Genomic DNA, 17091 nt, shown 5'->3' on the forward strand with positions numbered 1-17091 from the left:
CCAATAAGAGAGCAGCATTAGCCGACAGGACGGCCGAATAGCCAATCAGGATACAATAAGCGTGAACCTAATGGGCCACGAACCTAATGAGGTGTCAGTAATTGTACAAGATATGGTATAGTTAGTGACACGAAAAGAATTCGGTAGTGGGTCATAGTGCTGCCTTCCTTAACCGTACGTTATAATGTATAGTTAAGGAAGGCAGCACCATGCCCCACTACCAAATTCTATTCGTCGTGAACCCAATCTGCTAACTCTAAGACAAAGGATGAACCCAATTAAAAAGTAAAGGAAAGGCAAGAAATGCGCTGTCTGCTTTCATGCAGAGCGCTATGCGAACTAAAGTAACTCGCGTAATATCAAGAAAAAATTCAGCATCCTTGAAATAACACACCCAGACGCACCACATGCACGAGAGCGGAGGGGCGTTAATTTGAGCAGGAAATAATTTCAAATCCAAGATTATTATGCGCAGCCCACTCTTCCCCCGTTATTTATTTTAATTGCCTCGAAAGGTGTCAACGAGGTAATTACATCGATTATATTATCACATGCTGTGTGTAGGTATTTACGTGGTTAGCTAAATAAAAAAGTAACTCGGTAGCACGCAAAACACATATTAAAATCCCCATATATACTATGAAAAATTCCATCGAGATCCACAAAATAAATTTACTATTCAAGTAACATACATTTTTTTAAGTATTATATTTATATTTTAGCCATCACCATCATTAGAGCTGTTCTCTTCAGTTGATGGGAAGTTTCAAAATTTCCTTAAACGATAATCTTTTTAGTAGAAACACCAGCGCAAGCCTCGCTTACAGAATATATCTCACTCTATTACCGACAACCCAGTAGATAAAGATAATACTGCACATTAGCATTTTTAATCGATTGTTATCCACGGCAGCGTCCTGTTTCCGATCTCAAATGTCTCGGGGGACTTCCTTGTTTGGGCAGGCGATGGCCGCAGAAGCTAAGCAGGGACATTTTGAAGCGGAGCGTTGAAAAACCGGAATTGAATGTTTTTATTTTTAACTCTGCATATTCTATTTATTTTAATTGAAGCTAAGTCACTATTAATTCGAGGCTGGCGAACCATAAGAGGTTCTGCGGATTGAAAGAATACTTTAGTCTAAGATTTTGTATCCAGCACAAGCAAACTTCCTAAAGATGTTTTCTGAAAAATGCGCAGGCTACGCAGATTTCACACAGCCTGAAGGCGTCGGAGTCAATTACTTTGTTAAAAATATATATATATATATATATATATAAACTTAAATCACTCAGGGTTTTTTTTTTTTTGTGAGTGTTACAAAAATTGAAGGGGACCGCCCCCCAGAATGATGTTGAACCAAACACACACACACACATTGATTGCGGGGATATAGGCACAGGGTGGTTTCTTCGCAATGCTCTCTTTTTTATTTGTTCACGGCTGATGACCTAATAGTCTTGCTAATTAGCAATGAGGTTACTCTGGGCTTTTCGTACAGATCTCATGTTTTCTAGGAAGCCAACCACAGCATTTGATTTCTTTTTTTCGGTAAGGTTTACCTAAGCAAACGCTAGTAGCTATCTACAGAGTTTCAAAGAGAAGCAGAAAAATCTACGTGGATGCATGCAAAGGTTCCTGATATTTAAAAAAAAAATGTCTTCAGGCATCAAAATACGACAAAAAATTTGACGCGCCCAAACTTCTGGCCCGTTCCGAGTATAAGCTAGACAAACGCGTTCACCTCACCCCCTACCCTTCAAAAATGATGGCGGTACAGCCATGCCCACGTGCAACTGGCGTACGTCTTCTGATGAACGGTTCACACAAGTCAGCAGCTGCGTCTCCACGCACGAGAGTGTACCATACCCCAAAACCGGTCGCCTCCTAGAACCTGCACGCCGGTTTCTCAAAGTATAGCGGAGACACAAAAACACGAAGAAGCACATTCTCCAGAAAAGAACGAAAAAGAAAAAAAAAGAATTGAAACGAAGCAGAATTAAGGCAGCGTGCGAAACCGACAGGAAGACGTGAGACAGTCGCCGTGTCGTTTCGGGGTTTCTGCCCTGTCATTTGGGGGTCAACCGTTTGCTAGTGTGAAGGGGGTACGATGGGTATTGCGTGTGTACGATGCTTGCCGCCGGTGCGGAGGTTGCGTGCATCAAGTGTGGGAACGGTGGCCAAGTACTTCCGTATGCGCGCCATGAAGGGACGCTGCGGTGACGTCACCTTTCGACCTTTCGTTCGCGGAATGAAGGAAAAAGGAAGGAAGAAAAAGCGGAGCCTCTCTGAGAACTTGAATGGCGTCAACAATGCGGTGGTGAGCTTTGCCCAAAACACTAATAACGAAAAAAAAAAAATAACCAGGAGAAATATTTTGAGGCAATCCACAATTGCAGAAAGTGCGAGGGCGTGGGTTGAATTGTCACCCCAGCTGGTTGTGCGCCAAGACAAGCATAGATTGCTACGGAAAGTTGTTCTGGAGTGAGTCGAAACGAGAGTTGATCAGTGAACGCTCTAGGGCAGAAAGCATGCACACCGTTTTCAGATCATGATGCTCCTATTCGGGTACCGTCTACGCGGGAAGCTAGCCGACTTCCATGATACAATTCGCAGTTCTATTTATTTATTCATTTATTCAAAATACCTGTAAGGTCTTTTGACGGATCCATGAGAGGGGAGGGAGAAGACAATACAGTTGGATAAAAACATGAACAGAAAAGTACGGCACATACCGCACTGCATATTGTGAGGAATGACAAATAATCGGGCGGCGAATTAACTGGAGGACCTAAACGTTTATTGCAGCGAACCTGTGCACAAAACAAGATAGAGAAAGGTTAGCGTCGTAGGCATCGCTGTCGGCGGAACAGCAGGATCGAGCGCTGCAGGTTTTTGTCGCGTAAAACATTTGTAACTCAATCAAACGACCATGCTCTCGAACTTACAAGAACGCCAAGTTGAAAGAATAAATAAAAGAACATTCCACTCCATGGAATCAAAAGTGGAGCCTCCGCGTAACAGCCAAAGGCGGTAACCATTCGACCACGCACATGCTCACACGGCGACGCGCGTGGCAACTTTAACATCAATACAATATCACAGGTATCAGTAGAAGTTATAATTATCAAAAAAGTAGGTATTATGCAAAAAAAAAAAAAAAAAAAACGAAACACACATATATTTAATATTATCTCAAATGTTGCAAACAGGGACGTACAATATTCAGTTAATATTCAATCAAAAACACAACGAGCTGGCTTCCACCTACCCGAAATGATCGAATGAATCAAAGGATCTGACACAGTTATTTGCGCTAAAATAATGGTTGTGATTTTCGAACGATAAATGTTATGATCAGCAATAGACACTGTGGCTTCGGGAAGATTGTTCCAGAGCTTGATGACACGGGGTAAGAAAGAATTGTTGAATGCAAATGTTGTCCCAAAAACACGCTTGAAGCTGTTAGTGTTAAAGTTCCGTGATTATTTATTAATTAGGTGGTTCTAGAGGAGAGCAGCGAGTTCCACCGGGGCTGTATAATAGTCTGTTGATTAAGCATACAAGAGAAATTGTACGGCGGGTTTCCTGCAATGAAATTGAATTATTTTGTTTTACTTATGATATGAAAACGCGAGTATCATGGTGAAATGAAACGAGCAGCTTGATTTTGAATAGATACGATGTGATTATAAGAGAGGTTAGGTGAGGGGACCAGATGGCGGATGCATACTCTTATTTCGGGCGGACATTTGTTGTGTAACATAATTCACGAAGGTGAGGGGGTGCAGATTATAGATTGCGCTTCAAGTAACCTAGTGTAAGGTATGCTTTAGCGATAATCATGTTAATATGGGCTACTCGAGAAAGGTTAAGGGTTAGTTCAGCACCGAGGTAGGGGTAAGCAGAAACAGCTGCGATTGTGCCAATCGTTAAGTGAATATGTGAAGTCTGAGTTGGATCGTTTACGGGTAAATGAAACAAGTTTGCGTTTAGCAGTTTTAAGGGTTATTTGACATTTGGAGCACCAGCGTACTACCTGTATGATTTGTTAAGCCCTACGCAATAAGACCGGTCTTCCGACGTCCCTACTCAGTGCCCCCGTGGATAATTTATTTCCACGGGGGCACTTTCTGAACAATGCTGACCAAGTTAATTACCTAGGTGCTTTATTGGAAACACATTTGTGCATCTTATTTATGAATCACCCTCGAATTGAACAGAATTTTAGGAACTTGAAAGGAATAGGTTAATTCTGTTCCTCACTATCAATATAGGGTCAAGCCGTTTCGGGTTGTTAAGCGACTCCTCTCCGTTTCAGACAGGACTTGCCCGATGCACCCAAGAACTCGCAAGCCCGAAAAGTACAATATTAAGCAAACAAATCGTAATCGCCTTCCGTTAAGCCTAAGATGAAATGGAATAAATCTTATTCACAGCGGCTTTTTCACGACGAGTCTAGTCCACAGTATTTTCCACAAGAGGTAGCACAAGGCTATTACAAAATGATTCTGTATCCGGTTATTTACTAAGACATTTCATCAGACGCAATTGTATCTCAGCTAGCCTTTTTTTAGTTAATACACAGCCTTCTGTAGAGTCCGCATACGAACCTCATAAAAGTCGCCATTGCCAAGGCAGCGCAGTATAAAATTTGTAAAGTGCGTAACGGTGTTAAAGATAAATGCACTCGTATGCAACCGTGTACCAGAAGTACTGTTCGAGACTTTGTGTTTCTCCATAATATTAAAAATCGGGCATTTGATACTGCGCAGCTTCTTGGGAAAATTATTGTTCATGTTCCTGTACATGCAACTAGATATTTTGTTAGTTGTTATGCTTACTTGCCCTGTAACACTTCACCACTTTCTCGGATCCAGTCATTGCATGAGACCACCGCTCCACCTTCCCTGGACATTTCGTCATCAACTACTTTTTACCGCTGCCAATTGAATGAACACTTATCTACCTCTTAATTTGTTCTATTTGTTGCATGGTAAACGTTTTCGTTTTCATGCTTTATTGCTTGTTGACGATTACTCTAAAAAAAAGCCCGTCCGTCTACTTTCCCGCACAACACTCGGAGAGCCAATCGCAGCAACCTACGGAGGCAGCTCAGCGAATGACGATGCCGAAACATACGTTCAGACCAAAAAACGCAGTCCGAGTTATGACATTAAGCTATGCAAAACGTCACTCTTGCATTGCTTAATGTCACAACTCAGACTGCGTTTTTGGTCTAAACGTATTTTTCGGCCTCGTCATTCGCTGAGCTGCCTCCATAAGTTTCGGTGATTGGCTCTCCGAGTGTTGTGCGGGAAAGTAAACGCACGTTTTTTTTTTTTTAGAGTGATGCTGCACCAAAATGAAGGCCTTCTTGGTTGTTTTTGTACACCAAAATAAAGAACATTATATTATTCTTATTATTAATATTATAACGACAGTTCTCCAGTTTGTTGGGGTCACGAGCGAACACGAGGAGAGGCCATTCACGGGTCACGCGCATGCGTAGATCAGGTCCCGCCCGCGGGTGAAGGAGAGGGCACTCACATGGGTTCCGGTTGTCCCTCCTGAGGCGGCGCTCGTAGCGGGACATCTTGATGCGCGGGTAGAGTGCGCTGGCCGAGCGCACCAGGCGGAGCCCCAGGCGGTCCGCCGAGGCCAGCGACGAGACCCTGCCCAGCATGTGGCTCTCGGACAAATTGCTACACGAGATGCTCTGCGGCTCCTTCATCTTGGCCTCTGCAACAACCGGGGGCGCACGCGCGGGCCGCTCACCTCACTGGGCAGCGCTCTTGCTGCGGCCGGCACTGCAGCACTAAGGTTAGCCCTTCGCAGATAATAAGTTACATTGCCGGAAACTTGATGTAGTCAGCTTATGTGTACAGTTTAGTGGTAGGAGTGTTACATGGCTTCACCTGACGTCGCCTCGCCATGCTGGTGGTCATCACTGCTTGTTCTTCTCCAGAACAACGAAATCGGTCGAGCAAAATATATTCCATAAGAAATAAGTGCTTAGCAGCAAGGCTACCGCAGCGGAAGCGGATATGATGTTATTGCGAGCCATGCATACCTTGAGGATATGCTTTCTCTCAGGTGCTCTGTGTGGCTTTGCTCGAAGGATGGAGATGTCTCTTTGCACGAATGGTCGTGTAAACTAAGTGTTTTGCATAGATCCACTCTCGCGTTTGTGCATCTGATAACACCACAAACAACTTGAAAGATGACGCCTATGCGGATAGAGCCAAGCAAATGGCGTGACGACTGAGACGAGCTGAATTTTAAAACAGCTTCGCTTTTCAAAAAGATACTGGGCGTGGTCCACTGATTTGCTTTCGTCCGACTTGTCTCTAAATGATGGCGTAAACTTAATGCTCTAGTTCTGTCTTGTTTCTTGACTAGTATGCGCAAAACACATTTCTAAGAAAGAATTTCGGGCTCAGTGGTTTCACTATACGGGTGCACAGTATGTGAGACTAACATAAGTACCTTCATACAAACAAAAATTAGTCCGTATAAAATTCAAACAATGGTGGCTAGTATTAATAAAAAAAATTAATTGTGTTTTACAAAGACGGGGATTTAGAAAGTATTTTACATGCACACGTGCGAGTGGATACCAAGCCTTTAGCATAGCTCCATTCACACTTCTCATTCTTCGACAGATTTGCTGACAAGAGGGAGTATTTAGCCTACATGGAGTATTCGCAAAACGCAATCATGCCGGTCGTTGTTCACACCACATGCTTGGAACTAGCCCCCTGTTATTTTCTGCCGAAAACCGATTCCTTTTTGCAAGGAATGCACGATTATGAGAGTTCATCGTGCATTCGACCCAATCAGGACCGAGAATGCGTTGTTCACAACGACCACGGTCGCTCGATTTTGGTTCCAGCTCCGCTGGGGATGGCCAGCCCAGTGGCTACTTTGCAGATAAGAAACGAGAGTGCTCAAGTCAGCCGGAGTGAGTAGTATTTAGCCTAGCGGCGCTGACCTGCGGCCAGTGTAAAAATCCCTTGATAAAATTCACCCTTGGCGTTTCTTCAGGCCCATTCACACAAAGCCGCCTGCTTACGTTTTTTTTTTTTTTTTTTTTTTTTACGTTACGTTATGAATAACCGAGGTATCCGAGCTTCGTATGTCGCGCGCAAATCTACCTGTTCTATTGGTTGCCACGGTCATTATGAAGCACGGATGTACCGGTGACATTCGACGTAAGCAGACGTAAGCTCTCGTGACAAACCATAAAGTAAGCGAACGGAACTGTGTAAAGCATGTTACGGGCTTAAAACGGTCATGAAACGATATCGGGTTGAAATGTTCATGACTTTACAACTTAACAGAGGCGTACTGGTTCTAGTCTGGCCCAAGTATATTCGCACGGGCCGCCACTTATTCAGAAGCGGAATCAGTGGCGAAATTTCGAGGATAAAAGGGGACTATTTCTTTTAGTCTTGCCTTTACAAAGATTAATGCCGTAATTGTGGGATCGAAACCACCTGCCTGGACGACAGTCAAGCGCGGTTCATGGATTGGACAGGAGAACAGCGTGAGCTATCGACTTCGACTCGTAACAATCAATTTCTCGATGGACACTCGGGTAATAAGTATCTCGTGTACAACCAGTGTGGTGATGAGAACAGCCGAACTCGAACAATGCCTAGAGCTCAGCACGCGTTTTCTACATTGCCAACCCCATCGCGTGTGTATGATTAACTTTGGCGGCATGGGACGAGATCCAGGCCGCGGGATCGCTTGTTCTGGCTCCGAGTTGAGGGGATGAACGATGCTCATATTTCTCGAATTTATTTGCCGACTGACATTGCTTAGAAAGTTAAACTAAGGCAAGTTCATTCGGTTATCAACTTTAGGGACTGATTCTGAGTAGTATTTAGGAAAAACAGAAAAATCGTTTCATGGCCCATTAAGCTGAGCAAGTTGGTTCATTATTTTTGAAGTGAACGCTAAACCAACTTTACCGAGCATTGATTGAAGCCCTAGCCATTGGTAAGAAAGAAGAATATTGCGTCAACACCTTGGGCACATGACCATAAATAAATATGAGGAGGAAGACTAACTAGCAAAAATAAAGAAGACCATATCAGAAATGAAAAAGAATCAAATAAGCATTAAAGCGTTGTTAGCCAGGCGATGTGGATTTATATCTTTTTTTATGAGTGCATTTTCCTCTGCTCTGTTCAGCTGGCCACTTTCACAAAATACCAACTTTATAAACCAGCCTTTACATGCACTGCCAAATAATGTTGCTTAAACACGCAAGACAAGTGCCACGACCGAGTGCTCTGCCGCCATTTGCTTCCAAGGACTACCCGAGGCACTGGTCTTGTGTTTTTATGCATTTTACGTTACTTGTGAGACAAACACATCGAGTGACTTTGGCCAGTGCAACTAGCGGCTACCAAACGGGAGCGTCGCGAGGCCCGAGGAACACAAAAGTATTGCCCGTGTCTGCGTCTTCTGGCGAAGCGGCGGGCCGTAACGAAGCGGCAGTGATCAAGCGACCGTGCAACGACCAACAAAATGGCGTTCCAGGAATAAGCGTATACATGGTGTCTTTACTGCGAAGGCTCGAGTTGCCGACACGCACCCAGATTTTCCCAGTCCACGCCGGCGGCCTTCCTGCGGCGCGCGATCTCCAGCCACTCGGGGTCCACCTGGTGCTCCGAGGGCGGCCTCCCGGAGCGGGACAGGGACCGGCACCTTCGCTCGGCGTCGTCCAGGTAGCGGTCCGAGGGGGACGTCAACATCTTCCGGTCCCATGAGAGCGACGACGTCGGGAGGACACCGCCGCCGACCCCGCCACGGCCCGCGCTTAGGAAGGGAAGGACACAGGGTGCTTATTAACTGCCCTTCGAATAACGATAGTATTGGTTACATCTAAAATACTTTTTACGAGTAAAGAAAACTTCGTGAGAAAAGCAGGCGCGCAGGTGAGCTCGCCATAAAAAACTAACAAAAACTTCAAACCAAAAAAAAATAATGAAACGGTGCGTGTGTCCTTGCTTATATGTGTCCTTTTGGCCTCTTTGGTCCCATGTGTTAGAATGTTGGATACGTATGAGGATTTTGTCATATAATTAATCTCGATGAATGGAAACAACCATAACATTAAAATGAGTTTACTCGCTTTTTTGCGTTTTTAATGGGAGAAGAGAGAAGATAAAAAGGGAAAAAAATGTTAACATAATCATTGCAAAAAAAAAAAAAAAAAACAAACCCCAATGTTGGTACCTCATGCCAGGCAGACCGCTAGGCATAGATTAGTGTTTTTTTTAACTGTTGTAGGAAATTCGGCACATGTTTTCTTGTTAAATGAAAATTATCAATGTCATTTATGCTGCTTTTTGTCACCCAATGAAGCAAGCGTGAAGTAACAACACTAATACTTAAAAGCGTGCGTAAATAGTGCCAATGTTCTTACATTAAATGTTAATAGTAAGACATTGTTAGAAATAAGTTTCCTGCATTATGTGCGAAACGGGAAGCCTAAAATAAGCTCTCCCGTTTCGCATTTTGTTTATTACACCACAGGGTTTCCTTTTCCCGCATGATTGCTCTTTCCCTGATTGACCTAATCCCTAAAGCCGCGGTCACTCTGCTCATACACCATACAAAATACAGTCCGCAAAGACGAGTCACAACAACATCCGTGGTTCGAATGCCGCGTGCACAAGTTTCTCCTTGAACTCATTGCCAGTCGGCATTCGAAGCACGGACCTCGTGGTGACTCACGTTTGAATCTGCATGCAGACTTCTGTATGCAGAATCTGTATGCAGAATTCCGACTTTAGAGTTCTCTATTCTAATCATCATTAAAATTGTTGTAGCAATACACCGATCTCACCAGTCGGTTTCGCTACGACAGCGCTGCAGAAATACATCGAGGGTACCTTAGTCTTCCTGCACGTGCGACAACCTCGCTGGAGCTCTGAAAACGCAGAGCAGCGAAGCCTCGGGCACTCCGCCTGCGTGCCGTGAACTGAAGTTATTGCGGCTTCATGCATGCGCCGAGCGCTTGGTGAGATCGGTCTATTTTCTTAACTATGTTCTCCTACGCAGATGCAGGTATACTTCCGGAAGAAAGTACCTTGCAGCCATTTACCAAAGCGTCGCCCTAGACCCTGCAGTCCCACTGTTCACACATCACGCATGCGACACGGTGTTTGCTGTAGACATCATGTCCTAATTATCTGCTGACTCTACTCGAGCGAGTTCGAAACATATCTGCCTTGTATGTATGCATGCTTCAAACATGTCTGCAGACAGTGTTTGTATCGTAAGAAACAGTACTGAAAAATGTCGAGGTCGAAGAAGAAACACACGGGACGAGCGCGGACTATCAACTGAGATAGTTTAATAGGAAAACGTACGAAAACGACCATTCATCTTCGGTAGTATGCCACTCCGTCTTGTCACTCCATCTTGGCTCACACTCACAGTCGCGGCAATGCATCGCAAGATGAAGTATGCACACCCCTTCAATGAACTCCGCTGCTTTTTTAAACGGGTATTCAAACAGCGCCCCGTTTGACCAATATATACCCGCCCGCATGAGGAAGGTATCTAATGCACTGTTCCAACGGTGCATGAGTGGCTGTGAGCCAAGATGGAATGACACCGAAGTTATGTTCAAGTACAAGGACCAATTGTTTAAAGAGGTAGTATAGGCCTACCAAATAAAAAAGACGAGAGCCTCCTGTGTCAGCCAACCGCCTTTGGTACTGCTGGATAGTGGTGTGGCCTTTTTGGATTTTGGGCTAGCTTCATATAACTTTTTATCGCGTTTAAGACGTGCCATCACGCTGCTATGAATTGTCTCGTGATATGTAGAACGGGACGTACTACCAAAGATGAGTGGTCGCTTTCGTATGCTTTCCTATTAAAAGATTTCAGTTGATAGTCAGCTCTCGCCCCGTGTGTTTCTTCTTCGTTTTCTTCCGTTTTTCGCGCTGTTTCCTACGATGAATTCCCACCAACTCGCCCAACTATTCACTCTTCTAAGTGTGTGTATGACCAGTACGACAAGGGACCGTCATATAGAAGGCAGACACCTGCCTCAGACGGTGTCTGTGGACTGTCTTGTACGACTTAGGATTTCTGTTTGCAGTGCGGCCGCAGCTTAAAAGTCCCTCACCCGTGTACCCTAGCAGTCCGACAGCTCTCCGAGCGGGACACGCCGTGTGAACTCGCTGCTGCTGGCTTCGACTGCTGCGCCGTCCCTCGTCCCCTGGGTTCTCCTCGCGGCACGATCCTGAAGTTGACCCTGAAGTCCGAAGGGGCCGACGTCTTCGAGGGGGCGGCGGGGGCGTCCGGGGTGCGGGGCCTCGGGATGCCGGATGGTTTCTTGGCCGGAGACACCGGCGGTCCCTGGGGGCTGCGCGGAGGAAAGCCTCGGGGCGTCGGGGCCATCGTGGCGATCTGCGTCTTGGTCGGACTGGAGAAACAACGGGGGTTGGGACAACGTGGGGTCATGTAAAGGAACAGCTGGGATTGCGACTCCGATAAGAGGGAAGGCGGTCTTCCGAAAGAAAGATTGTTGTGGATCCGTATGATTCTCTACTCGTGTCTACTTGTGGACGGTGGATCTCCAATGCCGTGATATCTCGAAATTAAATCGCGATGTTATTTCCTCGTATATTTTGTTAGGTCAAGACTGCTTTGAAATATATCGAGTAATTTTTTGTTTTGTTTTTGATGTCTTGGGGGGGGGGGGGGGGGTTGATGTCTTGTTTTTGATGTTAACAAATGTGCTGGCTTGGCGAACGGAAATTCGACTCAAAGAACAATATCGAGAAACATGCATGAAAAGGTAAGGCAATACGATATCCACCCAAATCACATTTATTCTGAAGAATCTACAATCAGCATAGAACCCACTGTGCTTTTGGCAAACACTTTCTTTATACGTACGCATGACTTCGTCTAGTCACGTTAAAGATAGAAATTGCACATTCATTATTTGATAGCAAATGAGTCGGGTTTGCGTGGAATGTGCACGTATATACTTTTTTTTAAATAAACTCCAAGGTCACTTTAAGCGAGTTGGAGACTCGGATTCGTTCAGTAGACTCTTAATCCTTTCAATTTTTTTTTTTTACTTCTGGCCCGACTATTGAAGGGCTTTGGTAAAATAGGAGTTAACTCACAGGCAAGTTAGTGGACGATCGCATTGATCGTTCACCAGCTCATCTGTGAAGAGATTTGGCGGTTTCGTCCTCGTGATCTTTGAACCAGAAAACGAACTTAGGGGCGATGGCGTTCGCACGCGCTTAAGTACAAGGAAATTTCAATCACAAGTCCAATCCTTTTTATAGTTAGTCGCCAAGGTGAATAAAAGACGGGGGCGACGGGCCAAGGATTAAAATCGACACGTTTCAGTGTTGGTTTTCCTCAGATGGATTACGTTAAGTCAAGCATAAGTCTAACGAGGAAGTGAGATGCACGGCACACCATACCTCGTTTTACTTACGAATAAAGAAAACCCGAAAGAGCAGGATTGAAGTTTCTATTTGTTAGTTCAGGGATCAGAGAGCGAAATACGCATAAGAGTATAAAAAATACTCAGATATGCATTCTTAACAGACTAGCATGTAACATACGGATATGACTGTGCAATCATTGTGTGTCTGTTAGTCAACGCTAATCACTAATTCAGAGTTTAATTATAGTTTCAACACAATAAAAAGGGGTGCGAAAGTTACACGAGTGCCGTCTTTGCCATGTATTTATCAGTCTGGGCGTGCATTAGATGAGAAGGTAATCGTCATGATAATTTGGCTAACTAACTAAAATCTGCTATTTACCTTTTTATTTCATTGGCTTTAGGGGTCATGCTGCAATTGCATTAAGGCCCTCTCACACCGAGGCAACACGATGGCAACAGCAACACAACACGTTATCCAACAGTCGGGGAACTTGTTGCTTGCTCCCCGTGTTGCCCGACAAACCTGTCACATCGCGGCAACAGCAGCACAACATAAACGACCACAAAAATGCTGCCTCGTTATGACAGCTTTCGGCAACAAAAACAGCAGCAACCTGTGTTGGGCAACGTGTGTTGCCCTGATCGCTGGCTGAGCGAATTTCGGGCCGGCAACATTACAACACACATAGCTTCGATGGCCGAGCTAGTTCCTTATCAGTAACGTCTTACAGAAATAAAGGCTTGGGTAACGTATATTTCACAATAATTAAGGCTGGCGTGAAGCTAAAATAATTTGATGAATGTTTTTACTGCGTAATAACGGAAAGCGATTGTAGAAATGGTCAAAGCTATGGTCGTGAACGTTGAGACTGGTTTTGAAATTAGAACTGCCGAAGGACCAGCTAAAATGACTGCTAGTGAAATACAATCGCATGCCAACTCGCTCGCTGATAAAATATAATAAAGAAACGCCATGAACGCAAAGATTAAAAAAAATCGAAGCATTTAAATGAGCAATCTGATCGTGGTTGTTGATGCGTGGAACTTGGAAATAGTCGCTACCAGACACTTGATTTGTTTAAAAACTATTCAGGACGTTTTGGGGAATGAAGCTACCACATAGGAGGCAGTAGGCAAATAGGCAGCGTTGAAAAATATTTATGCCACCGATTGTTATGAAGGCGAATCCTTTCGGTATCGCGGTTTCTAAGCTCCCCCCCCCCCCCCCCCCCCAATGTGAGTTCAGCTCTACACCACGCTACAAAAGACGCTTTGGAGTAATGCCGGTGCTAATTCAATTTTACGGCAGGAATAAGAATTGCATGAAAGAAAGAACCGGACAGGAACACTTTCTACAGTGGCGTAAAACCGGAACATATATCAGCGAACTCACTTTTATCGCTTAGATTTGTGTTTGTCCTTTGTCCCTCTTGTTCGCCTTCTCCAGGGATTATTTTCGTCATTCTTGTCCAGCTCGCTTGCACCTTTACATTTAATTGTATTATAATAATAACCCCTTTGTTAGCGAATGAAGAACATTTTGATAAAGTGAAGGGTGCAAAATACTTCCTCTGTCTAGTTTTCTAATCACAGTCACTGGTTGATGTCGTCCCGTGGTAATTTCCGGCCCTTTGAAAGCGCTTCCACCTTGTAGAGTCACTTTTCCAGCGACGCCGCGCCGCATAGGAACGAAGGTAAACAATCAAGGTGGCGGAGTGTTCCCCGTGTTGTCCCCGCCGTTAGCGCGGTGTGACAGGGCGGTCGGGCAACAAATCGGCCAACACGGTTGTGGTGTGGCAACAACGTGTTGCCCGACTGTTGTTGTTGCCGTGATGCGACAGGGTCGCCGGCAACACGATTTTCTCGTGTTGCCGGATAGAGTTGTCCTACTGTTTCCTCGGTGTGATAGGGACCTAAGTGACGTCAATTGTTATTAGAGGCGAGACCAATTAAAATGTTTGCGAAAAAGTAATAGGTTTTGATCGAGAAATTCATAGATTTTCACGTTTTTAGCCCGATTTAAAAAAAGTGCGCTATAAGAACCCCACAAGACCTGCCAACAATGACGCTTGTAAGAAAGGCGAAGTTCTTTCAATTATGTCGGCACCATCTCAACAGCGATTCCTTGGTGGTGGCGCCGATAACATACGAGACGACGTGACTTGAACGAGTACGTCACTCTTCTAAGTGTGCATTGTGTTGTCCCGTCTACTTCGTGCCCTTGTCTCTCGCTTTGCGCTTGATATTTTCAGTATGTTGAACCGACTAGCTAACATCAATTTTTTAGTATATTTCTAGATGTCCTTGTGGGGCAGGGCTTGAGGGGTCTCTTTTCGCTTCAAATTCTTAAATCGCACTAAAAGTGCGAAAATTTATCAATACAGTGATGTCTCGTTAGTATAAAGACCTTTGTTCCCGTAAAAAACCGTCCATAATGTAAGCTGTCCATAATAAAGAGACAAAAATGTATGTATTTTCCCAGTTTGTCCCCGAAAGTGGTGTCCATACAGCGGGGTATCCAAATTGACGGGGTCCATATTAACGAAACAGGACTGTAATATCTCTACAAATATAACCAGTCGCAAATTTTTTGAATTGGTTTGGCCACTAATAGTAACTGCCGTCAATACTGCAATTGTAGGCTGACCCCTTAAACCAATAACTAAAAAGTTACTTTAAAAAGTTATTTAATTAGCCAACTTACCTTGAAAAATATTATGTCATGTAATGAACGCCGAGTCTGATAAATACATTGTGAAGACGGCGCTCGTCTAACTTTCTCCCTTCTCAAAAAATATCGTTCGAATTAAAACTAAACATACCGTATATTAACTTGTACTTGTTAATAGGCAATAGTTTATTACAAATAAAACTCTCCAAAGCGACAGAACAAATATAACTATTTATAACGTAAAATTAAGACATGATATTGTTTTATTATTTAGCTATAAACTTAAAAAACAGCAACTTACAAAGGTGAAAAAAGAAAACAAATTATAAAGAAATAAAACGATTAATTTTAAGCAGTGTAAACTGTTGGCAGTTCGTCTCTGCAGTAGAGAGGAAGCCAAGCTTAATTAAGTGCATATACTATTTTAGACTCTTTTGTGTTCCACCCCAGACTTAGTCCGAAATAATTAAGAAACCGCTCGCTCGAATGTGGAATGATTACGCTGGCTACTTTCCTTGTGCACTACCGCGGACGATTTTTAGTGTAACCAGTCCGACTTGAGCTAGAACAGGCTTTTATTCGTTTGTTACTTTGGCGTATACTAGAACTGCACGGAAGAGCTTCCGCGAAATAATCTGCGACGTGTAAATGCAACATAGGATAGTCGTGAAAAAACGAGCCGAAAAAAGCAAAAAAGCGACAATAGCTGCTGCATATCGCCAAACAGCTGGCGTCTGTCTGCGTAAAATATATATATATATATATATATATATATATATATATATATATATATATATATATATATATATATATATACATTCACTGCAGTTCGAGTATCGTCAAGTGAAACGACGAGATTAAGATAAATGCTGCAGGTATTCGGCATTCAGTGCACGCCATATTCGGGGGAGATGTTTAGAGCGCATGCTCAGAACGAGCAAACAATAATAGTCTGCTAAGACCTACAATTTGTTAATGCGGAATGCACGTTGCAAAAGAACCGTGGAAGCTCGCCGTCACCACGCACTCAGCAGTCGCGCACACAGTTATGGCCGCCAGTGAATACTCCTATGCGTCGAGAAACTGAGAGAGAGGAGGAGACGAGAGGGGACGGTCAGAACGCCGAGCTCTGATTCGAAGGGTTAGTGGGTAGACCTACAGCTGGCTGCCTTTGGCTCTTCTGCACTCCTCGAAAGCGTTCGAACCCGAAAGCCAAACGTCGAACGCCAGCTTTCTGCGTCCTAACGCGTTCGACGAATGCAATGGAGACAAAGTTTGCTAGCTTTAGGTCTACCCCCTAATCCTTCCAACCAGGGCTCGGTGTTATCACGTCCCCGCGAGCGCTCTCGTCTCTTCCCCTCCCCCACTTTCTCGGCGCATATGGGCCGCTCTGTTTCCGCCAGGAATGGGATATTTGCAGATTCATTTGAATTTAGCTTCACAACATCACCGTATCTAGTAACTAACGTAAGATCTGCAGATGAAGCTGGGCCCCATTATTCTCGGAGAAACATGAACTACAGAAGCGCAATATTTGCTAACGTCTTCAATTGAGAGAGCGCGAAACACGCGCTTCTTCTGTAACGGCATCCTAAAGCCTCTGGATACATGGGAAGGTAGCGCCATTGCCTTCGCTGCCTGCTAGGCGGAAAGGAACAGATACTAACGTACGGGCGACCAAACCTCGCAAGGTGATTTGCTGATCGGTCTCAGTTGCCATGGCCAATCGCCATTTCGGTCCATTCAAATCTTCGAAGCTTTGAAAGGGATTGTTCTGAACCATTCGCACCAAGATCGTTGAGGAGTATCGTCCTACTGAAATCGTTCTTCTCCCTTGGCGGTGTGCATGTGATCCACTTATCAATCATGCTTATTTCCAAAGATTTCCTGCAATGGTATTGTTATTCTCGCTCATTTAAAAAAAGAAAAAAAATGTTTTTCAAGGCCGCAAACCACTGACGCTGTTTGTGGTGGCCG

At 44.3% G+C, this 17091-nt stretch overlaps 1 protein-coding gene across 1 annotated transcript in view; it reads right to left on the reverse strand.

Annotated features, from left to right (window-relative positions):
- LOC8028114 (mucin-5AC) overlaps positions 1 to 17091 on the reverse strand; it is a 101344-nt gene that overhangs the window by 72861 nt on the left and 11392 nt on the right. The window contains exons 4-6 of the mRNA XM_042290368.1: positions 11154 to 11453; positions 8607 to 8830; positions 5549 to 5740 (exon numbers count right to left, since the gene is read on the reverse strand). Of these exons, the coding sequence (XP_042146302.1) occupies positions 5549 to 5740; positions 8607 to 8830; positions 11154 to 11453 (716 nt within the window). The remainder of the gene's footprint in view (positions 1 to 5548; positions 5741 to 8606; positions 8831 to 11153; positions 11454 to 17091) is intronic.

This window comes from Ixodes scapularis, unplaced genomic scaffold (assembly GCF_016920785.2).
Source record: "Ixodes scapularis isolate PalLabHiFi unplaced genomic scaffold, ASM1692078v2 PGA_scaffold1__304_contigs__length_218370807, whole genome shotgun sequence".
Classification (NCBI taxonomy): domain Eukaryota; kingdom Metazoa; phylum Arthropoda; class Arachnida; order Ixodida; family Ixodidae; genus Ixodes; species Ixodes scapularis.